Source organism: Amphiprion ocellaris, chromosome 14 (genome assembly GCF_022539595.1).
Source record: "Amphiprion ocellaris isolate individual 3 ecotype Okinawa chromosome 14, ASM2253959v1, whole genome shotgun sequence".
Classification (NCBI taxonomy): domain Eukaryota; kingdom Metazoa; phylum Chordata; class Actinopteri; family Pomacentridae; genus Amphiprion; species Amphiprion ocellaris.
Genome location: NC_072779.1, coordinates 14,759,324 through 14,785,699, shown reverse-complemented (window position 1 = coordinate 14,785,699; position 26,376 = coordinate 14,759,324). Strand labels below are relative to the sequence as shown.

At 40.9% G+C, this 26,376-nt stretch overlaps 1 protein-coding gene and 1 long non-coding RNA gene across 11 annotated transcripts in view; one reads left to right on the top strand and one right to left on the bottom strand.

Annotated features, from left to right (window-relative positions):
* The first annotated feature begins 17 nt into the window (after positions 1–17).
* LOC111575225 (uncharacterized) lies at positions 18–21,562 on the top strand. Its single transcript, XR_004848191.2, has 6 exons — positions 18–170; positions 12,691–13,077; positions 15,260–15,390; positions 20,002–20,194; positions 20,287–20,361; positions 20,544–21,562. It is a non-coding gene; the product is annotated as an uncharacterized LOC111575225 (long non-coding RNA).
* The window catches only part of phldb1a (pleckstrin homology-like domain, family B, member 1a), a 30,361-nt gene continuing 9,521 nt past the window's right edge, over positions 5,537–26,376 (bottom strand). For 4 of the 10 annotated variants that reach the window (XM_035952803.2, XM_035952804.2, XM_035952802.2 and 1 more), the window contains 21 exons: positions 26,243–26,368; positions 24,157–25,214; positions 20,478–20,705; positions 20,266–20,397; positions 19,969–20,106; positions 19,301–19,429; positions 18,138–18,293; positions 17,941–18,051; positions 17,744–17,833; positions 17,504–17,638; positions 17,106–17,228; positions 16,780–16,938; positions 16,424–16,564; positions 15,236–15,346; positions 15,081–15,159; positions 14,676–14,820; positions 14,254–14,344; positions 12,837–12,983; positions 11,276–11,495; positions 7,219–7,304; positions 5,537–6,532 (listed from right to left, as the gene is read on the bottom strand). In XM_035952803.2, the coding sequence (XP_035808696.2) occupies positions 6,392–6,532; positions 7,219–7,304; positions 11,276–11,495; positions 12,837–12,983; positions 14,254–14,344; positions 14,676–14,820; positions 15,081–15,159; positions 15,236–15,346; positions 16,424–16,564; positions 16,780–16,938; positions 17,106–17,228; positions 17,504–17,638; positions 17,744–17,833; positions 17,941–18,051; positions 18,138–18,293; positions 19,301–19,429; positions 19,969–20,106; positions 20,266–20,397; positions 20,478–20,705; positions 24,157–25,214; positions 26,243–26,368 (3,746 nt within the window). In that variant the 3' untranslated portion in view covers positions 5,537–6,391. The remainder of the gene's footprint in view (positions 6,533–7,218; positions 7,305–11,275; positions 11,496–12,836; positions 12,984–14,253; positions 14,345–14,675; positions 14,821–15,080; positions 15,160–15,235; positions 15,347–16,423; positions 16,565–16,779; positions 16,939–17,105; positions 17,229–17,503; positions 17,639–17,743; positions 17,834–17,940; positions 18,052–18,137; positions 18,294–19,300; positions 19,430–19,968; positions 20,107–20,265; positions 20,398–20,477; positions 20,706–24,156; positions 25,215–26,242; positions 26,369–26,376) is intronic. The other 6 variants (XM_023280209.3, XM_035952805.2, XM_023280212.3 and 3 more) reach the window with 6 other exon arrangements.

The window sequence follows — 26,376 nt, the reverse complement described above, 5'->3', positions numbered from 1 at the left end:
CTGAGCAGCGGCTTAATTGCGACAAAGCACCAGCTCTTTCACACCTAGCAACCAACTGCGTCACCAGGATAAACCGTGCCGCTCGGTGCAGATCCCTCCGCCCCCTCCCTCCGCCGCTCACCGAGACACGGCCCACACTCAGCGCCGAGCTCCGTTACTACAACTGGGAGGTACTTTTTAACTTGTTGTTCACCTCAAAAGTAACGCAGTATGTCATTATTGGGTGTAACATTTCGCGGAAATACTGGCATTGGTGTTATAATACAACAACAAAATGGCACTACACGTCGACAAAGTAAACTGAATGTGTTGTTTAGCTCTACAAAGTTAGCAAAAATGTTAAATACATAAACCGATAACTACTAGTAGGGGTAATATTACAAATTCTGTCAGGTATTCAGAAAAAATAACAAGTGGTCTCGACTTGAGTTGAAATCCGAAAAGTAATGACATTACTGTAACGGGCTACACTTGTCATTGTTTTCCGGTAACCCACTGTTGCTATAGAGACGAGGCGGCGCCACAGTCTCTGAGCAGGACAGCAGGGCGTCACCGCCGCTTATCGTCCACAGCCTGCTGAAAGCTTTAATTCACCTGAACACGGCTCTCCAGCCCACAGCACCGCAGAGGCCGCACGTTACCACCAGGCATGGTATTGTTTTGTAGAGGGACTATTTGATCCACAACACACTTTGTTGTTTGGTACAAGTCTGTTGCATCTCCGTTGCATCAGTGGTCCACGCTCAGAGCGATTGGCTGCGCGGGTCCAGACTGCCGCTCTGCTATTGGTCCGCAGCGGCTGCAAGTGAAATATGATTGGTCGGCGGTCGGCAAGGCAAAGCATCACTGTGTTGTTACCTTTTTTTTCTGCACTGCAGACTGTGCACATGTTTCAGGTAAACAAACCGGGTGTGGAGAAAAGTGCAGCAGTTTTTAAAGCTTTGTGTTACAGTTTTGCCAAAGTCATTTATATAACGTGGGGAAATGTACGATTATATAGTTGAGAAGCCTAATGATAGTGATTTAGAAGATTATTAACTTTGCTATTCTAATAGTAATATATGCTGACACTCCAGGGATGCTGTCTCTTTGTATTATAATTTTGCAATTACTTTAGTGACATTATGAAAAATGTCACTTGTTTATTCAATAGCTGTCAGCTCGTGTGTCAGCTGTCTGCTCAGCTTCACCAGGCATTGTCAGATGAAATGACAGTGGAAGATAAATAATTCACTCTGTGTTGCAGACTGTTATCCTTTGAGAATCCTTATTTTGGGGCGATAATTTAGCAAGACATGAATGGTGGAACCAAGTGAACTTACTGGAAATGACAATTATGTGAGGAATAAAGCTTTGTTTTCTCCTTTCAGCAAATCCCGAAGCTGAGCGAATGTGCTGTTCTCCTGTTGCTATAGTAATAGCGGACACTGCCCCCTATTTTAGACTTGTTTTCTGGTTGCTGTTGCCATGGGATTTGCATCTCTCTCTCTCTCTTTCTCTCTATACCTACTGTTTTCCTTTTACCTCACCGTTGTTTCGGTACCCCTCCCTGTCGAACCATTACTCCATCTCATTTGCTGAGTTGCATCTCTGTGACATTATCATTTTGCCAAAACAAATGGGCTTGTTTCCAGTTCTGCTGAATTTACATGTTGATGGGACACTGATGGGACTAGCTTGTATTAGATTGTCTACCGAGAGGCATGTCTGTATTTTGAGTGAAAGTCTGAAAACATCTAATTTGAATTGATTGCTCCTAATCGCACTATCCAGAATGGCTTCAACACAAAGTGAAACATGTTTTTGAAAGGACTCAGTAGATTATAGAGAATTTGATTAAAATGTCCCGTGTAGGACTCTGTGTCCATCTGTGTTAATCTCACACATTTAAAGGGGCAGCTGCATTACAGAGGAGCTATTCAGCAAAATGCCCACCGTGTGGTAGCTTCCATATCAGCCAAGCTTTGAGAGATTTGTAGAAAGGGAGCCTGATGCAATCTCGATAAATGTGGTCGTAATGGATACCAGATTGAGATAGTAGTAGCTGGTGAAGTTGGCGGGTCTCCCAGGAAATCGCTGACTGCTCTCTCCTGTCTGTATTAATTGGTCCACTGAGAGCCTCCTGTTTGCGCACCATAAGAGAAATCCAAGGTGCTCCTCATGACAGCCGACTGCATTTCCCTGTTGTCTCTACTATTAAGTGGAAACTTCTTTGTCATATTTGAGAAGAAATGTAATAGGAAAGTGTGTCAATTACACAGCAAGGAATCTTTAGGTCTCCCTCTACCTTTAAATAGTCTGAGGGAGCTCAGTGTTGAAAACTTGATTACAGAAATCTGTTAAAACTACTTGTTACAACAGTACAGCCAAACTTAACAAGCCGACGTCAACAAGTTTGGATCAAACCAGACTTCAGCTGTCTTTGAGATACTTATTATTATTTTTTCCACAACAAGACAAAGCTGTCCATCAATTGATACCCAGATTCATTGTGTGAATATTGTGTATGAGCCGAGAAGTCAGAAAAGTCGATGCTGCATGCCAAGTGCACGTATGGCACGTTAGTAAGGGTTACACCATCATTTCATCATCATCTCTCTCAGAATTTATTGTCCTCAACTTTTGCCCCTCTTTGAACATATGAAGAAAACATGGAATTCAGTTAGGTCTTGTGAATGGAAACCTCTCAGAGGGGATTTGAGGATGTTTCTGTGTGTGTTCAGCCTGCAGATCACTTCCATTTGTTTCCATGTTTGGTATGAAAACAGGTAATCAAGTCCCAAAAAGTGGCGAGCATAACATAATTTGTATTCATGAATGTTTAAACTAAACTAACTTCCATTGCATTCAGCCATGACAGACGGGAACCATCAGTGTACAGGATATTTTATTTACTCTTACTCAAGGACTTCATAGTAAATTAGAGGTGTTTGATGTAAAGGACTACAGCGTCTGTTTTGTCCTCCTTTGGGATATCACAGGTTTCAGTAGATCATGCTTAACTACCTCTAACTCATATCTTGGAAGACGGTGTACGTGGCAGACAAAGCTCAACCCACACTGACCTGGCGTAATCTGTAAAAGCTTACTTAAATATCTGCAAAGTGATATATTCACACATATTTTTGATGGAAAACTGCGTGTTATGATAAAAGTCTTGTAGGACAAAGTCTGCAGAAATTACAGCTCGTGTGCAGAAAAGCAGAATAATCAAGATTGTAGAATGACAGTGAAATGTCACAGATTGTTCGTGCATCACTGGTGTTCTGCAAACTTTTAGCTCTTTAAGCAAACACGTCCCAAATGGTTCCTCAGTGTCATTTACGGCACTCAGGCTGTGCGATGCCGCTCTGCAGAAACACTGAAACCCAAGAGGCTCAGCGTCTATCACCTCTGAGCTTTACACAGCCGATATTTATTCAAGCAATATGCTTCACAGCCATCATAATGCAACTTACACCGTTTCCTTATCGCAGCCTAACTGAACTGTCATCCACCTTTATTTCTACTCTGAATGTTACTTTGTTTGACATTTTTAACTCCTGACTTTATTGTACATTATTATCATTCATCATCATTTTATTTTGGTGCTGCTTTCGGTCAGAGTGACTTTATATTCATATAAATCTAATTCCTAGATCACCAAACTTGCAAGCGAACAAATACACTGAGGGCAAAGGTCAAGGACACAATACTCCAAAATGATCCCATAATGCACAGAAAGAAGTGTCAAAACAGAGATATGTAGAAATAAATCAATAATTTCTGATTCATACAGTGTCTTTTATATGTAATGATTAAGTATCATTACTATTTTATTGTCTAAAAATCACCAAATATGTGGTGCGTGATACACAATGAAATAAATAAAATAACATCCCACAGTGGAGTGCAGTCGTGGTTTTCACAATCTATGTTTTTGTTGCCCTCATTAGGTCAACACTGGCGCTTTCCCCCTCTGGATGTTTTTCACATACCATTGTTGTGCTTGCCATGAAATCCGAAAACATTGTAATTTAACGATTTGTATATCGTGTGCCCCGTTATGAATGAATGACTGTCATTTTACATCCCCTTCAAAGAAAGTGAAGATGATTTGTTCAAAGCCGTAAACATTAGGAGTGGAACTTTCGCGGGTGTATCGGATGCATTTAGTGAAAGATGCTTTCATCTGTGATGTCTGTATGCATGTGTGTGTGGAAGGGGAGCATGTTCGGGGTTGGGCGAGCGAATTCTCTCTTTAATCTTCTAAATTAATCTGAACCCACATGTGGATATGAAAAGTTCTAGATTCCAAATGCTCTGAAATGTTGTGAAGGATGTGGGAGTGAAGCGCTTTGACAGGTGATGATATAAAGTTTCCCTCTGTGCTGAGAGATGTCTCCATTTCATCAGAATGTTTGAGGTTGTTTTCAGACAAGGTTAATATCTCCCATTAATATTGACAAAATCATGTGAGACCTTTTGCTAATTCACAGCCCGACTATCCTATTTGTGTGATAAAGGCCTGGGGAAAAGGCCAGTCTGTGTGTGTGAAAGTGAGGGGAGATCACCCTGGGCTCATTAATATTTCACCAACAATAAGGCTGGGTGTCACTCACGCTCATCACCACGGTAATGAGCTCACACTGCCCCCTTAAAGATCTGTTTATTATTCAGCTGGGCACACCAGAGGCTCAAAGATACTGAATGGCACGTTATGTGAAGATCTCTCCCAAGGTCAAAGAAACGCAAATGGTGTTAGTGCAGCCGCATGTAGCGTCTGAGTTCTAAGTAGGAACCGTTACCTGCCCTGAACTGAAGGAGGGTGGATGCTCCTTTTAATAAATATCACTAAACGTAACATGTTTTTCATTTCAAAACCAGGAAATTAAAAATTAAAATTTCAAGTGCTGGATCTAATTGGTACCTGTCAGTAGCAAGGTGTGTTTCCTTGATTACCTGCACATCTGCTAAATATTCCTCTGATCCCTGCAGTAAATTAATCACACAGCCCAGTCGTACATTATTATTAATCTGCACATTTTTCACTGATACGTTTTTAACCGAGGACATGAGAAGGGATTCACTGCGTGCATATATATTTTTACTGAGGAGTTTCTTTCAGCGCTTGTTTGTGAGAACTTCATGCATGTGATTTCATATTTCTTGATATTGAATCATGCATGTTAAGTTGCATGTAATTTCACTTCTTTTTTTTTTTTTTTTTTTTTATGGGGCCCACCTCATGCAGACAAGCCATATAATTAACTACGCTGCCCCAGAAATACTTACGTGAGGTCTGATTTGAGTATGATTCTGGTTAACAAGCCAATTAACGCATTAAACCACCTGACTGTTCTTATGTAAATAGGCATCTTGTAGTGTTTTAAAGCACCTTTGTGAAAGCTTGCAACTCATTAGAGTGCATGAGATTATTTAAAGAAAGCTGGTAATTATTGACTTGCTAGTGAGAAGCACTAATTAAGGAAATGTTTCAACTGCATGTATTCAGTTTAGCCAATTTGTCAGCAACAAACACACAAAACACACCAACTGATGCATCATATAGCTTTATTTATTAGATGTACATAGTATTTTTAGAATATCATTATAGGACTATAATTTAGGATTTTTATTAAAATGCTAAATTTGTCTGGCATATTTCTGGAAAATACAGACACATTAATGCTGTGTTATTTGCCTGAATAGAAACCTCTTGGTAGAATAATGATATTATTTGTATTATAAAAATCTGACAAAATATTACAAGTATTTGGCACCGAATAACATAAAACTCAGTACATAACATAATGCTTTAGAAATATGTCAGGAATAGTTGCTTGTGAATTTTGTTCACTTCATAGTGTTTTGAAATATTATTTTTTTTATCTGAGAAAAAACTGGAAGCACAAAGTAGAAATGTATCAAAAAAGGTTAGAGCGATAACGCTGCATGCATAGATCGGCTTCAGAGGTGTAAACAGTTTGACCTTATAGAAAGTAAGAAATTTTCAACGTATTGCTCCTGAAATCTCCAAAGTCATATTGCAGTTATTAACAGTATGTTTTGGTGACAGAATGTGATTGATGCAGTTGAGAGCTCCCTTCATAAATCCACTGGCAGGCGGCTCAAGCTGATTTTTTTTTCCTATTCATACTCACAGCTGAAAGATAAATACAACTCAGAAATTCTTTGAAATGCACCTCTGTCCCGACTGAGCCCTCATTTGCTCGAAGGCATCGGGCTTTTTTAGGAGAGCCCCAGATTATGCATCTCCTCAGATGTCCATCCGTTACACGCCATCAGGCCGCTGACTGCAGCTCTGGCAGGCAGCGAGCAGCTCAGGTTGGCTGTGCAGGTGTCTGGGTGCTCGCCGAGTCCCCGTCATCCTCCAGATCTCAGTGGTCCCTCAGCTCATAAACTGTGTGTAGCCCTCTGCACCCGTTACTATGACATCCATCCAGATCCTCATGGCCTCCGGGGACGGGGCCACCATGTAGTAAAGCCGGTCGTGAGTTTTCACACAGAAGGTCAAAGATGGGTTGGGGCTCTTAGGAATCACAGGAAGAAAGAGAGGGAGACTTTTTACCGAAACTACATGCAGCACCTGTTGCATCTTTTTCTCTTCAGAGACGTGTTTCTTTAGATCAATTATAGTTTTTTAAAAGGGTCCGGCTGATTTTTCAAAATGACAAACATGCACTTTTTTTAAGTCAAGGTGAATAATTTATTTTTTAAAAAATGATCTGAACTTTTCCACATCTCTGAAAATGTCTCTTAAATAAAAGGATTCCAGTTTAAATGTAAACACAAATACTCACGTTGGAAGCAGGTTTTTTTTTTATTATAAATAAATTTTAAGTATTTCATTCCACTCAAACAGCCAACTCTCTGACAATATTTTCACAGTTGCAATTTTATGCTAAAATGATTTTATCTACATTTTAAGACACCCAGCATACCTGTTAAAATGCAGTTTATTACAAGCATTTCTAACCTTAAAAGCTGCTTCAAAACCTTCACTTATAATTATGCTCTGAGCACAGAGAGATTTCAAAATGCAGCGTAAAATTCTTCCAATGTGAATGAACAGCATTTTTGAATTAAACCCATCACATTTTATGCAACCCAGTCAATTAAAGATTTTTTAAAATGCTAATCATGCAGGCAAAATATTCGAAAACAGTCAAATTCAGAAGTTCAGAACTGTAAGTAAGAAAAAAAAGGAGTGTTTACCTTGGCGGCGCTGCGCAGGTGATCATAGTAAACCTCTTCAATTGCCTGAAAGTAAATGAGCCCTTTCAGCTTGGTCTCATGCTTGTCTGAGAGGAGAAAAAGAAAATAAATATATTAAGATACATTTCATTACATCTTGTACTGATGCAAGACCTCTGCCAGCCAAAGCACCAGACAGTAGAATCCACCAGTGATGTGGGGATACATAATAATAATGGACGGATTGAAAGTGTGTTTATTTTTACCTGTAGAGCACAAAAAGATATTTGGTTACACATTACATTATAATCTCAGGTTTCACAACATACTTCCTTTTTAACAATCATTTTAAACTGAAATCAGAGCCAACAAAGATCTCCAAAGCAACAAAATAAGGTGGACATTTCTTTAAATGCTTAAAGGGGGAATAAAAAAATGTTTCAGAAAAAGAACCAGGTGCTGAAACAAAGATGTCCCAGCTGTCCTAGCGCAAATTAAAATAAGGAAAGTTTGAATGAAATCGTAACCTATTCAGGCTGAGACTGACTTGTGAAGAATCTCCACAAATGTAACTTTGCAAAATGTGACTTGTTTCATTATTATCAACAATCAACTTAGCTTTTTAAAAAGATTATCGCTGTTTTTTGTTAATTCTTGTGGTTATCTGTCCTTAGTTGTATCGTGTCTGTGTGGTGATTGTGTGCTTGTCTTATTTTGAAAACATCATGTTTTCAGATCTTGAAAAGAAAAAGATTTCACTCTGAATGGGTCTATTGATTATGTAAAGTTTATATCTTATAGCAATGTTTGATTCTCCATCACTCTTTTTAAATTTTAAGATCAAGCACTGCAACATTTTTTCTGCCTTTTACATTAACAGTGACTTAACTAGATACAAATTCGATGAGCCCAAAATTGCCCCAGGATCAGAGTCGTTCACAATTGAATAGTTGATATATTTAAATTAATGAGGATTGTTTGTTGTAGCTTAATTTGATTCTTTTGTAGATTATTATGTATCTTGTTGTGGTTCTTTTTCTTAACCTTGTAGAGGAGCTGAAACAGAGGAACAATGACTTAAATCTAGATGGAGAAGCCAGACACAAAACAGGAAAAAGGTGTGAACTCTTTTTTTTTTCCCAGCAGCGCATAATCCATGAATAGGTATGAGCAGCAGTGAATCAGAGTAAAAGTTAATTAAAAGTGCAAGTCTATTTCAAGCTATGCCTCAAGTCTTTACCATCCTATTAATTTGACTTGTTTTCTTCAGTCGTACTTTCTGGATTTGCCTCTGAAGGTTTTTTTTTTTGTAGCCTTTTTCCTGCCGGCGAGGTTGAGAATTTTTGTAAGTCTTAAAAAGAAATGCCTCTTTTGAATATCACATTTGATCTTTCAGTTCAACATTTCCCTTCAAGCAGGTCAGACCTTTTGTCCAGTGCTTCAGATAGTTGTTCTCTATCCACAGGACATCTTTAAAATACTTCATAGTGAAGAGTTTGGTAGTTGTGTTTCAGTGAAACCTATGGATGAAACTCATCAGATGCAGTCACTGAGCTGAAATGCTTTTATAGTTTGAGGCTAAACTAAAGGCATTTAAGTGAGAAGGAGAATCTCTCAGACTTCTTGCTTAAAGATGTTCTGGATTCCGGTCTTGTTCAAATAAACAGTGGTCTTTTCTTTTAGTCCCTTCAATGCACACTGAAGCGCCCAGCCAAGAAATAAACATCCGCCAACAATTAAAAGCAGTCTTTTGAAATACGTCCGACACTTTTTCCTGCTCTCCCTTTTTCCATAAGTCAAATCTGCTTAGTAATGAGATAAATGTTTTTGAAATGTGAGTTTCGTTTTATTAGTCACGAACAAGCCAGGAGCTAGCCTCCTCCCCAAGAAAAACACATCTAGAGAAAGTATTGCATCTTATTTCATCACCGTCATCACCATCATCTTCGTCAGGAGTGAGGGGGTGAAAAGGCTAGGCAAGTGAGTGGAGAGAGAGGAGCAAAGAGAACAGGGGCGTCAGTAATGAAAATATACTCGGGTTCTATTTTGAACTTGATTGTAAAATAACGTCTCAAAACACGCCTGTGAACTGTTCTCATTTCAAATTCAAGGGACAGTCTGATGGATGTGAAGTACAAACTGACATTCGTTTCACAAGAACAAGGAGGAAAATTCCACTTAGGGTCACTTTAATTATAATTTGCTTTGAGGTGAAAAAATACTGGCTGGGACAGAAGTTGTGTATTTTTGTGAAAAACAGCAAGAGAGCAAAATGTACATTCCCCAGAGGAGCATCAGAACTGCTATCGGTTGAACTGAATAAATCAGGTCTGGGCCTGATGTGCAGTGAGAAGCCTTTCTACAGAAACTTCATTGGTTTGATCACTTTAAGCTAAAAGTCTTTCTGTAAACCAGGACAAAGGTTTAAACTGGACAAGCAGAATACAATAGGATCCTTTATAGAGTTCATAAAAAGTAATTATTTTAGTCTGTCACACTATAAAGTCTTGTTGGTGCAGAGAGTACGAAGTAGTACTAAGTGAAGCTGTAACTTTTAGGCCTCTAAGGCACGTGGAGGGGAGGAGGGAGGACAAATGGAGGCAAGTTTTTCACTGAAGTTGCTCTTTAAGTGCTGTTTGCACATTTGCAGATTCTAAATTGGACTGAAATAGAGTCTCAGCATGTGACACAAGGCAGATCCTATGAGCTAAATGTTGTCTGCAGTTCTAAACAAAGACAAGTCCACACAGACAGTCAACAGGTCCAGAAATCCCAACGTAAGGTCTGGTACATACTCCATGTACTGATGGATTATAGTAATAATGCACAACAAATCTCTTTTCCAAACTTTTTAAACATCTTTGAGGCACTCTCATAATATATGAGAAAGCTACTTCACTGTTATCTGTCACCTAAAAGATAAAAGTAAAAAAAAAAGACCCACGATCATGTAGTTGTAAAGACTTATTTGTTGATTTTAACATCACATACTGTGTGCAGAGAATCACCTCATTTGTCCATCTTCTATATTGAACGCACCTCAAGACAACTTAAAGACAGCATGAGTGAGAAAAATATACTTTCAGAACTAGAAATGTTGATTTTCCAGTGGCACGGCACTTGGTTGAACATCATAATGTAGCCTTTAGAGGGCAGGAGGAATACGATGTGTTTGAACTGTCCGTCAGACAGTGTGACTGTACAAACAATTGCTATAGAGGAAAAGCTTTGCACATCCAGGCCTGAATGAAACCTTTCTCATGTAGTGATGGGTCTCATTCTGAGGAATAAAATATTTATGGTCGTTTTCAGTACTTTGATACCATTGTTTTCACTGCGTTTTCAGTCATTGTCAGTTAATTTCCTGTGTGGTGCCATGTTGTCTATTTCTAGTGTATTTCTTTGTCTATTTTGAGTATCAGGTGTAGTCAGTCTGTTTTCATTTCTGCTTAAATTATGACCCTGTGAAGTTAAAACCAGTCTGCATATTTATGACTAAATATAATCTTTTTCTATTGTTGTTTTTTTTAGCAATGCAAATTCCTCGTTATCTTCTGTTTAACAGCACCTGAATGGTGTCTGTTCTATGCTCAGTTTTTCATCTTGAGCACCTTAAGATTTCCTGTGTTCACTGCTTGTGTGAAATTGAGTTTCACGCAACTCCACACACATTTTTGTAACTATTGGCAAATGTTTTATTTTAGCTGTTAAATTTCTACAGTGACATATCAGTTGAATCATCATCTTAATTGGATAGCTGAGTTTGAATCTAATAAACACGGCTTCAGATTCACTGTAGCAACTATGAACAGGGAAGAACTGATTGTCAGTGCTTTCCACTTAATGTATTGGAATGAAATGCTGCACAGCTTGAACTTAAACACGCTCTGAGGGATTTTTCATCTTTACTGTGAATGTTTTCAATCATTTTAATTTGTTTCATCTTAAATAGATTTATTCTTAGGTCTCTCTTGCAAAAGACTTGAATAAATAAGGCTCAACTAGCCAGTTAGCCATGAGCAACATTAATTAAATAAATACACCCTTGTTTCATTGAAAAAGCATAATTGATCCTTACCAACGTAATAACAGAAGTTCCTCTTGAGACGGTCAAAAACGAACCAGCGTTTCTTCCACGACTTGATTTTCCCGCCCATCTTCACCAGGTGGCCTTTGCACATTTTCTCTGTGAGGATGACGAAGGGGCAGGTGTCGATGTTGTGGCCGGACGACTCCACGTGGGCTCGCAGGTCAAACTCCTCCTTACGGTTGGGCAGATAGCGAGTCATGGGACGGGCCTGTGAGGAAAACGTATTATACTGCTTTAATAATGCCGCTTACTAAAATGCATGAGATATGGGAATGATCAGCAGAAAGGTTGTAAGTCCTTTTTATTGTCGGGTCTAAATCAAGCTGCAGGCCTTCATGAGCAATTTACAGGCCATTAAATTTCCATAGTAATGAACGTTTTCTTTCAAAGCTGTTAATTGTGTTCTTTACACAGTGTCCTTTCCCTGAATAGGCTTATCAATTAAATATTAAGTGTGAGGCTGTGCAAGCGAAGTGTTTCTGTCTCCTCTTTATTGATCCTGAGTTCAGACATCTGCTTCCCAACAAGTTGAATGGAGGGATTGAAACCTTGAATGAGTCAAGTCTGAAAAATTTGAGTTCTGTTTTTTTGTGTTTAAATTCTTAGATTTTTTCCCATGGAAATGCTTTTTTAGGTTAGATTTTACTTAAGTGAATTAACACAGTTGAATGCAAATTTCCGTTTTGTGATACTGATTTATATAAATTAAATTGACTTAAATTTGTGAGCATATAGTTGCCAGCAGATAGAGCAATCATTTATCCATTTAGTAGATCCACTATTAGAGTCCACCATTAACGCTACTTTTGACTCTTTTGCCGTCTCTGCCAACTCCTGAGAGGAATATCAGACTACATAGCTACTAAATGTTTTACTATGTTCAGCAGCTAGTTGCTAATGTTGTCTGTTTACTGTCTGGTGCTGGGCAGGTAGCGTACGGTTTCCAAAACAGCTGTCTTTTTTTTTTTTTTTTTTTGCATCTGAATCCAATGCTGATGAGATCAGTGAAGTAAAACTGGTAAATTATCGGCTGTGAAAGCTGAAAGACACTAAATACTCCACTGAGCTGAGGAGAACTGTGAAGCTGGGCGATAATTGTCAGTGGATTTGACACTACAAGCAACCTATTTCATCTTACACAGTCATTTCTTGTGTTGTTCATTTAAATGTATTGATTACAGCAGCTTTACGTCTGACCCTGGAACAAAGCCTTACACCAAACAATAGGCTGACCTTGGTGTGTTTCTTACTGAGCATACTATTTGTTTTCTATGACGGAGGCTTGGGAAAACAATCAGCCAGAATTAAAAGTTGAATTATGTGTATATTATATGCTTTGTACCCACCTCCCTCACTAATTTTCCCTCTTTTCTTCCCCTCACTCTCTTCACCCTCCCCTCCAGTCTCTCCCCTCCTTGATAATCTTTGATCTTCCCCTACACCCAGCCTCTCTTTAGAGTCTCGTCTCTCATCCTCTCCCCCAAGTCTCCCTCCCCTCCCCTCCCCTCTCCCCTCCCCACCGCTCATCTCCTCCTGCTGTTCCACTGACCTGGGAGAAGTGTTTCTCTCTCATCTTCACCTCCTCCTCCACCAGCCTCTGCCTGTGGGCCGTCTCGTCCTGAAGCCTCCTCTCGGCCTCCTCTCGCCTCCTCCGCTCCTCCTCCAACATCTGCCGCCGAGCCTGCACCTCCCTCTCCTGGGAGCGTCGGGACAGGAGAAAGAGGAACAGATGGAGGAGGAGAGAAGAAACAATAATGGGGAAAAAGGGAGACGGGGAGAACATGTTAATGGTAGGCAAATATTGCAATACAAAGCAAATGACTGTCAGAAGATGCACATGAGAATTCAAGTCCCAATCCAGGGTTTTGTAAAATATATCCCTTAAGTCTGTGTGTGGAAGGGGAAGCTTTGCTGATGTAAAATGATCCTTTGCAGCTTTCAGATACTTACATACTCCTCTGCTTTGTTTCAACATGAAGAAATAATACAAAGGTAAACAAAATAATTACAACTTCATTTCACCACATCTTGAGCTCACTGATCACTTTGATCGCTTACACAGTTTTTATCCATTGAACAGGAGAAACATAGGGTTTGAAATAACTCAAAGTTAGAGATTTGAAGACTCTCAGTGGAAGTGGAATATTTGAGGCTTATTCCATCATATCCTGACTGAAATCAGTGATTTCATATAAAATAGAAATAGACATAAAGAAGTAGCTTAATTTGTTATTAGATAGTTTTTATTATGTGAGAAAAGTTTTTGTGATGAAATGTGCAACAGTGAAATAATTTTGCATGAAACATCACTTTGAATTTGACTTGCAGTGACCATATCATTCATTTACACAACACTGCCCTGACTCCTGCAACCTACTATTTTTGTGGGTGTCTTTGGCTACAGAGTGAGGCTTTAATATTTGCCACAAATCTGAATATTACCTTAATAGTGTAGATATATTCCATGCTTAGTACTGAAAACAGCATAAATACACAAAACATGTTGCTTTGCTATGCTAGAATTGAAATAAAATCTTTACATGTAGCAGCTGGAACTGGAGATGTAACTAAAGGTTGTTTCACTTTCATCAGTTGCATTTTTTAAACCGTTTTTCATTTCATTCACAGAATGTTTGAAGTAATGTCTGATATTATTTTCCACAGCCCAAGAAGAAGTATTGAGATTGCTTCTTTTATTTAAACAATAGTCCACACACCAAAGATATTTAGTTTACTTTCATATATGCCGCAGAAATCTAGCAAAACCTAAAGCTGTAATTGTGAATTTTTTGTCCTTTTTGCTTGGATAAAGACAAAAAACAATCCATTATCCTAATTATAATCAAGTGGACTGATGAATTATTTAATTGCATCATTGTTGCAGCTCTGTGAACTTGAAGGCGAAAAAGTTCAGGAAGCGATGTGACATGGATGTCCAGTCATGCAGCAGTAAAGCTGGAACTCACTCGGTTCTCTATCAGTCTGGCTTTCTCCTGCTGCGCTTCCTTCAACATCTTTTCCATCTCCTCTATCCTCTGGGCCTCCAGCCCGCAGGCACTACAACACACAGAGGGAGGCAGCATCTGATGACACGGCTGTGACAAGGTTTTGGATGAAAACACGTAAACAGACATGCATGGAAACCAAACACTGGAAGCAGCAGGAGAGCAAGACACGGGGCTCTTCATTAACACCAGAAAACTTAACTTCACCAAATAACTTCAATAGGTTGGCATGGCAACAGCCAGTGTACCTAACAGTCACGTGAGCAGGCATGTAACAAAACATGTCGCGGGAACAAAGCGCGGTGACCCTTCTCCTAAGAGACGGGGCAGACTTGAGTGTTCCCATGGAAACAGAGCCAACTGCTCATTTCCTAGTCTCTCACCTTTCTGGGGTACAGGCGGAGTTGCCGGTGGAGACGCTGGTCTCCAGGCTGTCTGAGCTCTCCAGGCTCAGGGTGTCATACGCCTGGGTGCCACTTGGGGGCGACTGATGATGCAAGATAGAGTGGTGGACTGTGGGAGACGGATCTGTGAGCAGAGAGAGGCACAGAGTCAGCTGTCACAGACTCACATCGCCCTCTACTGAGGCTGCCAAGTCACTGCTACGAGTTGAAGAAAATCTCATCCAGTACACAAACTTCAAAGAGCAAGAGGATATCATCTTTCTGCATGTTCCAGAACAAGTGATGACAGCTGTAGAGATTTATCTGTTTAAAGTTATGTGGTCATACCAGTTTAAGGCCTACAGTGTGGTGCATAGATGTGAAGGGACCGAGGGACTCGAGTACCTTTGCTCTGCAGAGCTGCCTGCCTCCTGGATTCCATGTCTAATGGATTTGACATCTCTCTCAGCAGTAACTGTAAACCCTGAGAAACACATGAAAAGCATCATGCAGTGAGCCGCTTTACAGATTTGATTTTTGTTTTGTTGTGTGAAACTGACCTTGATGGATGCGTTTTTCTCCAGGGAAACAGCGCTGGAGTGTGACAGGGCTGCAGCACTGATGCTTGATGATCCCTGACCAACCTCACCATCTGATTTAGACTTCAACAGCTGAGAGAGGAAAGACACGTTATTTTATCACCCTTTAAAATGAGGTTTGATTTTCATTTTTACATCATGACCTGCACAGGAATGAGATTAGAGCCTTCATGGTGGATTTTTAACATTTTCTGTACATGAATACATGTACTTTTTAGTTTGGTATTAGCAGTGAACATTCTGGTTGAGTGTATGGATAGACTGTTGTCTTGGTGACACTTCAGATTACAGCCTGCAGTATAAACAATCCATATAGCTTCTGTACTGACAGATCACTAAAGAAGTAGATACCAATATATACTTGTATAATGAATCAAAGATGTAAAGGTTAGGGAATATACCAGGAACGCTAAAGAGAACACAAATAAAAAAACAAAGAGGATGAGCAAACGATATGTTTTATAGTTCTTTTTCTAGGTTTGTTCATTAAATAACTACAGGGAACATGTGCATTTGTACTTTACTCAGAAAACAAACTCAGCTGTTGTTCACTTGACCAGCAAACTCTATGGTGGATGCTCATTTATGACCTATTACAATGCTCATGCTCATGTAACTCAATATTCTCCTAACTGGCAATAATATTCCATCTATGTAACACATGATGAGAATTTAGAAATTATTCAAGTGTGAGTAATCTCTCTTGTAATTTTGTTTGATGGGGTTTTCACAATACACCAAGCTGAAAACAAACTTACTGTTCATCAGTACTAGTAAAAGATGACTGTTCCTCTTCTTCTTCCCCCTATAGATACTATTTTTTTGTTTTGTTTTGTTTTTTCGCCTTTACTAGTACACTAATCTCACACTTAATCTGGGTTAGTTACATTGTATGTTGCAGGCTGTAATCTAAAGCATTTCTGTTTTTTGTTCAGTCTTAACATCCTTAAAAGCATGGATTTCCACAGACTTCTCCCAACACTTTTTTGCCCACTAGAGGGCCTCCTCATTCTAAAAATACGGACAGCTGAGGGACTAACAGAAGATCACCTGAGGGGGAGGATGTGTTTAAATTACCTCTTCATCACTGTTAGTGCCCTTTAGCCAGACACTAAAAGCTAGCTACCAGGAGAGCATTAGTGAATTTACCTGCCCATGTCTGCGTGTGGACAAAGACTTTGCAGGCAGCGGTGGAGGACATGGCTGAGGCTCTCCAGCAGCCATGATGTCCTGGTACCAGCGCTCGAGATTAATAGGAGGCAATGCATTCCTGCTCAGCTCAGTCTGACTCTGAGGTGATGAAAAGCATCCAGCCAAAGAGAAAAGGGAGCAGTGAGGGGTAACAGAAGCATCAGGCAGGTGGGAAAGATAAACATGGACCAGTCATTGTGATAATATCAGGCAAAGAACATCACAGAAATTCAGGGGATGCCTGCAGTCGTGGGAAGATTGAATGGAGCCAGTTGACATTTACCAAAACATATGCATAGCTGGGAAGCACAAACCTGTGCAGAGAGAAAGGAGGAAGGACCGCATGCAGTCGAGTGGTACGAGAAGGCTGATTCAGAGGAGGCAAGTTGGAATGATGGAAGAGAGGTGGAAGAGGAGGAATCCACTCTCTGCATCCCAAAGATCTGGCTTAACTGGCTGACTGTGATGTAGTCCTTCACACAGACAATATAGATACACATTAACATCACAGGGAGAGAGCAGAAAGTGGCATCTATGAGACATTTAAAGATACTGTTAATGTGCTATGGTGGGTTCAGCAGTTTAGTACATCGACAAATCAGAGAAACAGAGTTTGGAAAAAAGCAGGAAGGGTGTCTACCTCACATGGCAGACCTGGAGATACAGTGAGGGAGAGGCAGTGGAGAGCAGCGGGGGAGGAAGAGTGAGGCTGCATAGAAGCATTCCCATACATCCTATAGACATCAGACAGCCTGAGGTACTCCTGCGTTGACAGCCACAACACAGGGATAGGAAGGCTGATGACAGCAGTACTCCAACATGAGGATATCACAACTCAATTCTTTGAAATTAGTATTGATGGCTGTGACTTTACAGTTTAATCATCTTGAACAAGCCTCAAACAATAACAGAAAGGCAGAAATTTGACCACATTGCAAGCTTGCCGTTTATCAGTATATGCTGACACACCATCATGCCCATTTTTTATTCTAGAAGCACAGGATTTGCTGTTACTAAGAGGATTTTGTTGAGATTTACCTCTTGTGGCCTGACAGGATAGAGTTCAGGGGAGGGGATGTGAGAGGAGGAGGAGAAGGAGTCAGAGGAGGGACGGGGGCTATGAGGAGGACCATCCACATAAACAAGGTCAGGTTCGCTGATGTGAAGCAATTCCTGTTTAAAAAGTTCACCTAAGTAAAACAAAATCCACCTTTGCAGTAATTTTCCTCCAGCTCAGACACCACGGGCCGTTGTGATATCTCACATGTACCTGCTCACCTCTTTCATGCCGCTGCTGGTCTTTGGAAAGCTCCGCCCTCCTGTCAGGATATGGTACTTCTTCTCCAGGGCACACAACCTGTCTTGCTCCTAAAGGGCAACATGCACATACTAGTGGTTCTCAACCAGTTATAGCTACTAGCATTTCTTGCATCACGGCTTAAGTAAAGACGAGGCCCATAATTTGGGATCCTAACCTTGTGTAGCAGCTGCAGCGTCACTGTCCTGTCCCTCACCATCCTCTCACAGTCTTGAGATGCCTGTAATCCCAGCTGCTTCACCTGAGCTTCCAGTGTGGCCATCTTCTCCTGCGAGTCAACATGTTCACTTTCTTGACGTCACAACGACATTTAATCTGATGCTGCTGATCAGATTGCTCCACTCGTATCCTCACCTTCCTCTTGGCCACGCTGCAGTGATACTCGGCTCGCTCTTGGAGGAGCTGTGAGCTCTGAGCTTCCTTCTTCTCCTCCAGACTGCTCTCCTCCTCCAGCTGACAGAACTCTAGCTCCTCAAACTGCTTGGTCCCAGACTCCAGAGCCTCAGCTTTCTGTCCACATACACATGTACATGCAGGTTATGCACACTGTTGGAAACCAGTGGAATATGGATATTAAAGGATACAGCTGGTTATATTATATAATGTTCTAATTGAAAATCTGATGGAAAAAAACTAAAACAATTGTATTGTCTGTGTTGCTTGATGTATGTTATTCCCGTAAAACACAGGAACTATTTTTAATTTTGAGTCAATCCAACATGCACTGTCTGGTTGCCGTTAGTTCTCACTAGTCATTCCACAGTTGAAAAAGTGTTTATTCCAATTTGAGTAACATTTGCTTTAAAAAAAAAAAAAAAACTACAATGTGCAGCTTTTTTAAAGGAAATTTCTTTGCCTTTTTCAAAAATGTAACTGTTACCTGTATTTAAATATTTATTTTCTTGTAAGTGATGATTCCTATTGCCACATACAAGGGCAGGAGGGCCAGATTGCTGAGGTATGGACATAGTGCTGTTTTTTTTTTTTTTTTATCTTTTCATAGGATTTATTGACAGTAAGAAATACCATCTTTCAAAGTGTATGATGACGTACTTAAGATTTAAAACCATCAAATCTGGCAGTGCTTTAGCTAAAATCATTAAGTGTGTGTGGGTGATTTGAATCATTCATGGTAAGAGGCATGCAATTTTTTAGAGCAAAGCTGTTAATAACAAAATTATTAATTATTACTAATTGCAACTGACAATGTCAAGCATCCAGGATGAGGGAACAGCAGATTAAGCAGCAATAAAGCTGCTGCTGGAGTAGCAAGTGCATTTCCTGCTCTGTAGTTACACTTATAAATGGGACTGACACAATAAAGCTTATATGTTTATGTAATGAAGCAGAAAATGAGGAAATGCACAGGATGCAGATTTATGAGTAGTCCTGAGTGCTCTAAAACAGACTCAGTGTCATGTCTGCGGCTGTTCCGGTGCAGATCATACAGCACTGCAGTATATTCAGTATAATGTAACTCACTGTTGCCAGCCAGTGGGCTGCGTGAGAACACTGACCCTGCTGAGCTGCTCCTGTAACTGTTCCCTTAGAGACAAGGGGCACTTATCAAACTGCCTCTTCAGCTCATTGTACTCATTCCTCTGCTTTTCCAGGACCTTCCGCTCAGCCGACACATTAGCCCTCCCCTAAAAACACACAGAAACACACATACGTACACACAGTTGTGTACGCATTCAGACACACACGCACACACCACGCCAGGGAGAAACAAAATAAAAAAAAGAAAAAAATTCATGGACAACTCAAATCCATGCAGTCAAGCTGTAAGGCGGTTAAGGAAGCAATCAGTTAAGCTGGTAGAGGTGTTAGGGGTTGCAATGCTCCACGTTTGGTAGTGTTAAAATGTGGGACAGATAAAAAGGCTTAGGCATGTCCAAAGCAAGTTTTAGTAATTGCGAGATTTTGCAGTTTTTGAACTGTTGCACACAGAAGACAGATTGCTCTTTGTGTTTTAGAACAGTGGGTGAATAAATAAGCAGTGCAAGTCAGTAGAGATCTGAGAAAATGATCTATAGAGTATCCAGACTGTTTGCACATTCGGGAAGGAGTGAGATTTGTGTGTTCAAACACAGATGTTTAGGAACATGTCATTTACGTGCAATAGACCAAAAGCTGTTGGCAAACTGTATTTATTGTATCGCATTGCTTTGTCCTGGCTGCCCACCTTGTCTTTCTCTTTCTGGGTGGCCTTATCCAGCTGGCTGAGTTTGAGCTGCAGCTGAGAGATGACTTCACCTTCAGCCTCCACCTGCTCCTGCTCGGCCCTCCTCTCCGCCTGCAGCAGGGCCTGCTCCATCTCCACCTACAGACAAATACACAAACCACACAGCTACCGTCAAGCTAAATAAATGCTTGAAAGTGAAAGAGCCACCACTCCTCTCAGTATGAGGGTGAGCGTGCAAGCTAAAATGCCACAACAACATTCATGAGCTGCTGCTGGTGTGTGTTTGTTTGTGCTGACCTCCTGTTTGGTCTCTTGTAGCTGCTGCTCCAGTTCACTGACTCTGTGCTTCAAGTCATCAACCCTGGCCAAGATCCTGTTCCTCTCCTCCTCCAGGTAGGCCTGCTCCTGCCCAGCTAGCAGCTCTTCACACTAAGAGTAGATTTATATCTAAATGTAAATCTAACACACCTTTCTCTTCATGCTTGCATGAAATAAGAACGTGTTTTTACCTCTTGATGTGTGCTCTCTGTGCTGCTCGACTCCTCTCTCTGAATTTCCTCTTCATTCTCTCTCAGCTTCTGGACTCTATCTATCCCCTGTAGAGACATCCCCCCTCCTGTGTCCGAGCAGGTTCCTCTAGCAGCTCCCAGCAACCCACTCCTCACCAGCTCAGCAGCTCCGTCCTCAGGATTATAGTCTGCACACAGACTCAGGATGGTCTCCAGTCTCTGTCGCTCCTGTAGAAGAGGTGTGAGACGTAAGCATGAGCTCCGAAATTATGGATCATATTGCAGATTAGCTTCACGTGTCCTTGTGTGACATTGTCCCATTTAGGCAGCTGTCCCTCTGCCACTGGCACGGGACAACGGTAACCTGATAGCAGGAGGGCCGAAGCTAATGTAGTCCGTCTCTCAGGAGGGGCTTCGTAGTAAAACCTGTCAGAGCTCGACTTGTTTCTGAACAGAGAACTGTGATAACCGTTCAAAGAATAAATCTAACACATTGGAAAATTTGGTTTTGTAGCTGCAAGTATCTCAGTTTACTCCACATTAGCTGACATTGTCTTTTACGCTGTGATCAGAGACGCTACAGTTTTATATCCTTGTTTTGTTTTTCTCTATGGCACCCTTTATTTGTTTGATAGGCCACATGGTTGTAGCTTGCGGGCATCCAGTTGTCTCTCATTACACCAAACAATGGCATGCTTGCTTTAATCTACCAAAATAGTGCAGAATATATAATCATCGTTCCAGTCTGACAATAATTAGGAGTCTGGCAAGTCTAGGACCTATTGTGTCTGATGTACCCCTCTCTGCACTTCACATTTGTCTGGCATGTGAATTATTCAGGCTCCAACTCTGTGATGACTGTTGATTTTAACTGCAAAATTTACACCACAGACTGTTGCTTACTCTACCTGAGGTAGAGCAGCAGTGCCACTGAAAGTGAAACCTCATTTATGAACAGATTTAGTAAAAGGCACAATGGCTTGATATTATGATGTAAAACAGTGGAATGTTAAAGATTTAAATCTGTCTCTCCATAAAGTCCTGTATAAAGCTACAGATCACAGTAAAGCTGATTTTAAGCTGGATATTCAACAGACATTCAATCTTCTTCTTATGTTTCACCATCTGTGTGCAGTAATCAGCACCCTTAATAAATTAGTTCAAATCACACTATACTATTATTTTAGTATTTTGATACCTCCAGGCAGAGTTGACCATATTAGTGAAATTATGATAAGAAAATGACAGAAGATTGCCTCATGTAGCACACTTATTTTGTTTGTTAATGTCTAATGAATTAATTTCACATAAATCTTTTCATAAAAAGTATGTATGATTTTAATTTTTGATATTATTTAATTAATTACACAATTATTAACACGCCATATTTTATTCAAGTTTTACGCTTCAGTAGTTTATCTTAGCAGGGGCTCTATCAAGCTAAACTAACCATTTAGCTTTAGTGAAATGGTAATTATTTGTGTTAACTCAGTTTGTGTTGTTTTGTTTTTACCCCCAACTAGAGCCATGCTAGCTGTCTGCCTCTAACTCAGTCTTTTTGCTAAGCTAAGCTAAGGTGAGCGAACCACAGTAGCTTCAATCTTCTTCATTTAACCCTTTCTAGAACGGGTAATGTATTTATTGTTTCACCAATTGTCTAACTACTCCTTTAACAGGATCTCTGTATTTTTACATCACTCATCACTGTGTCATTGACATATTTCTACATCCAGTAAGCAAGACTGCATATATTGTTTTAAAATAAACTGTAGCATAGCATAGCATAGCCAAAGACTGTAAACCTTTAACCATCACTGAACACGTGTCACACTTTGCTTGTATATTTGGATGACCTACCAGGCTCAATTGTTAGAGAAGGGATGTGATAAAATAAGCAGTTAATCCTGTCTATGTTCAGATTCTCCAACCACAACATGAATGCATCACTACTAGTGCTCACAGAAGTAAAGCCGTGAATGTTAAGAAAAAGTAAAAACAATAATCAACACATCCTTGGGCTGAGACAAATCTGATCCTTATATGTTTATGTATTGGCAGAGACAGAGGCTGACATTGTCCACCCATATTCAGTGACTCGACACAAGGCTAGAGCAGCTCAGTTCCTAACTATCTTATTTGTTACCAGAAACCTTTTGGTTCCTGAAATAGTCTGTGGATGTGGAAGGCCGGCAGTGACCACCCGCCTCTGTGGTCGCTTCAGCTGTCAGTATGCAGGCTGGGGAGGGGGCTGAAGAATGGGGGTATTGCAGTGGGGGTAGTGGGAGGTGGGTTTCAGGGAGTCTGGACTGAAGATGGATAACAAGTATGCGGCCTATGGTCAACTGTGGGTATGAGTAAGAAAGAGCCTTGAATCAAGCGGAGGCAGCTTTGAAAGTAAATGCCGCTCATCGTTCTTGTAAATATAGTGTTGAGCAATAAGCAGCCGCGCCCTCCGCTCTGGACCCCAAGACTTCTGGAGGAATGTTCACCCCGTGTCACTCAGGCCACATGGGCTGACGATGCCAGTAATGCTTAGAGTAGATGAGCTACTGGCCGTAGGCCAGAGAGTTTCGAGAAGATATCTGAAAGCAGACATGCAGTCTGCCATGCCCTCTCCACTGAACTGTTTATGTCCTTTGAAATCAGACAGTGTCAGTCCTCATCCATTGACCTGTGTTGTTGAGGTGTAGTGACGTCAAAGATTTATTCACACTGGAAAAATAAAATCTGTAGCTAACCAAAAAGCTAACAGCATATATAAATATCTTTTAAAGAAACACTGAAATGTGCAAAAATCAATATGTTTTCATTTTAATTGTGTAATTCACATAGTACACATTTCCAGAAATAATTTTGTTTCCTTTTTTGCAGAGTTTGATACCAGACTTCTGAATGTTTGTTAAATATGTCCCTATTTACTTTCCACCACCATGCAGTAGGATACACTGAGATCAAAAGATAGCTAAAAACAGATGAACACTGGATTTACACCTGACACCAGAACTCCAACTCCAAATCAGTGTGAATGTGGCTGCTTGGCCAAAAATGGATGTTTGCACATTTAAAGTAACAGATGCCACTCATGCTTAGAAAAAAGAGTAAACAAATAATTTGGACAAAATTGCAAAGCAGCAGATATTTTCTTTATGAATTCCTGAGTAAAGTTCACATGATATTAGGTGCGAAGAATAGAGAACTGAAACCCAATAAGATTATATTGAATTCAGTTTGACTGACCATATGTAGGCTGTGGGTATAAGCCTGCCATTGTATGTGTATTTCATATAAATGTCACCTACCCTACTGCTATTTACATGGTATCGTTTTCCAAATCCCCTTCATTATGGGAAAAAAAAACCCTACAGACAAGAACTCAATTTGGATACAAAGCTAATGTCATTTGGATCTTACAGTAAAGCAGTCTTACTAGTCTCTCAGTAAACTGCCCATTTAATGACAGCGCTTGTCTCTCTGCAAATGTTGCACCGAAACAAATCCTCTGTCAAATTTTGAAGGGACACTGTTGCTGCATCCTGGGCACGGCTCCACCCAATATGTTTGTGATTAATTTAAAGAAATACAAACAAGTCAGAGTATTAACAGAGGGATAATTAGTGCAACAGACCATTCTGAATTCATATTTCATATATGTACTCTTACGTCACAGCTGATCACTTACCAGTTTCTCCATTTCCTGCTCTCGTAGCCTCTCCTCTCTCTGCCAGCGGTGGTATTCCAGCAACTCGTCCTCGTTGTCACTAATCTCAGAGATGCTGTTTTTGCGTTCCCGGGTATATGGTTTCGTGAGATTCAGTTCCTTGCTGGAGGATCCTTTCACAGTCATGCAGGAGGTTTTTCTTTGGCTACGAGGACTAGCGAGAGGAGACAAACCTGATACAGAACCCAGTCCTCCTGTGCCAGGCCTTAACTGCCTGTTTCCTGACTCCTTCTCCACCCCAGGCAGTGGTGTTGGACTCTGTGCATACAGGGCCCTCATGGCTTCTGCTTTTGAAGGAGCTGTGAGTTTGCGGTGGCTCTGGGGGCTTTCTGGAACGGGTTTAACAGTCAAGCCCTGTGGTCCTGGAGTCCCTCTGCCAGACATGTAAGGGCTGAGAGGAGGGAGTTCTCTCAGGCTGGTGGACCCACTCGGCTCTACAAGGGAGAGAAACTGACCATGCTCCCGCATGGGGCTGTGGGATCTCCTCTGTAGGGAGGAGCCTTTTAATCGAGGGCTGGATGGAGCTGTTGAGGAAAGCTTGATGGAGGACGGTTTGTGAGTTGAGTTTTCTGTGCTCTGTCCTGACCCTCTGATTTGTGGTGTGGGACTTGATGTGGCCTCCGCCCTTTTGCTCCTAAGAGGCTTTGGACTCTCCTGAGCCCTCTGACCTCCACTGGTACCACTCGAGGCCACAGAGAGGGAGCTCCGTGGATGGGGGACAGGGGTGTGATTGCTATGCAAGGACCTGGCAGGTACCGGAGGAGTTTTGTTGCCACGTTTCGGGCCCAGGGAGCTGCTACTGCTGTTCTCGTAAATGGAGTTTCCTGCTGTGGATCCGTTTCTCCCATTTAGTATTTCTGGAGGACATGGTTGCGAAACAGGCTGTTTACCAAACTCTGAAGATGATGATGTAGTCTTTAGCACCAAGGAGTCCTGTAGGTTTTTTGCCATGCTGTTGATTTTGGAGTCATGGTTGCTCAAATAAGACTCATGATTTCCATTGTGGATACTGCGGGGGTCTGCAAGGGGAGACAGAAACACTTGTGCTTTAAAGGACAGTTGCAAAAACACAAACACACAATGTGAAGGATCCGTCTTGCGCCACCTTCGTCCTTTCGACATCCACCACACTTCAGGTCAGCTGTAGGACAAAGGAGGGAGTCCATAAAAGGACAAATACACACACATTCAGGCAGTGTCTCAGTGGCCCACTTTAAATAGTGATAAATGTGTGTCATGGAGCTCACAGTCTCCTGCATGAACCAAACCCAGTGGTCGGGATGCTCCTTAGATGTGTTGTAATCCTACAGGGATCTGGAGCAGCTAAATATAAAGGCTGCAGCCGTGTACCTCATTCAGAGCAGATGAAATCAGGGCTTGGTCAGGAAAGAGTGGGCCATAACACACTGGGCAGGGTGTGGCGACTCGTACTGTTCAGGCACTGACAGCTAAACCAGTAAGGTCAGAGGAGAATGGATTCCAAATATCACAGGAGTTACAGTAGGCAGTGAGCCAAATAATATAACATCATATATATATATATAAAAAACCGTACACACAGGAAAAAAATTGGCAGCAAAGATTACAACAACCCTTTTACACAATGAGGTCACACACGGAGTGAAAATCACTGATTAAGTGAAGTAGATCACAATGTAGGCCACAGATAATTAGTTCTGAGGGAGCTATTTCTGCATCCTCTCAAGGATAATAATAACCAATATTTCAGTCAAACCTAAAGTGAGTTTTACATAATTCATCACCAGTCAAATCTTGTTTTTGCATATTTTGTGTGTACCATGTGTGAAAACTTATACAATGTGATCATCTTTTATCATTTTACACCAATTATCTGTAACTTAAAAGATTAAATTGCAACTGATTGATTTTTACAATTAGTGCATGTGCCTAAAGCAGAACAGCTGCTGAGGAAACAGTGAAACCTTTGTACACAACAAGCTTATTTGCGGGTCACAGGAATTGTTCAGTCTGGAGTTAGCTTGCTTTATAGCATAGCACAGAATAATTATCAAAGCAGGGTCTTTACCAGAAGGAAGAGTTTTCATGGCGTTCAGTCCGTGGCTCCCTCCAGGCAGCATGCTCTTCATCCTCTGAGCTTCTTCTGGATGGTTGAAGCGGAAAAAGGCCGACTGACCAAAACACAGCATGCAGCCTGTCAGG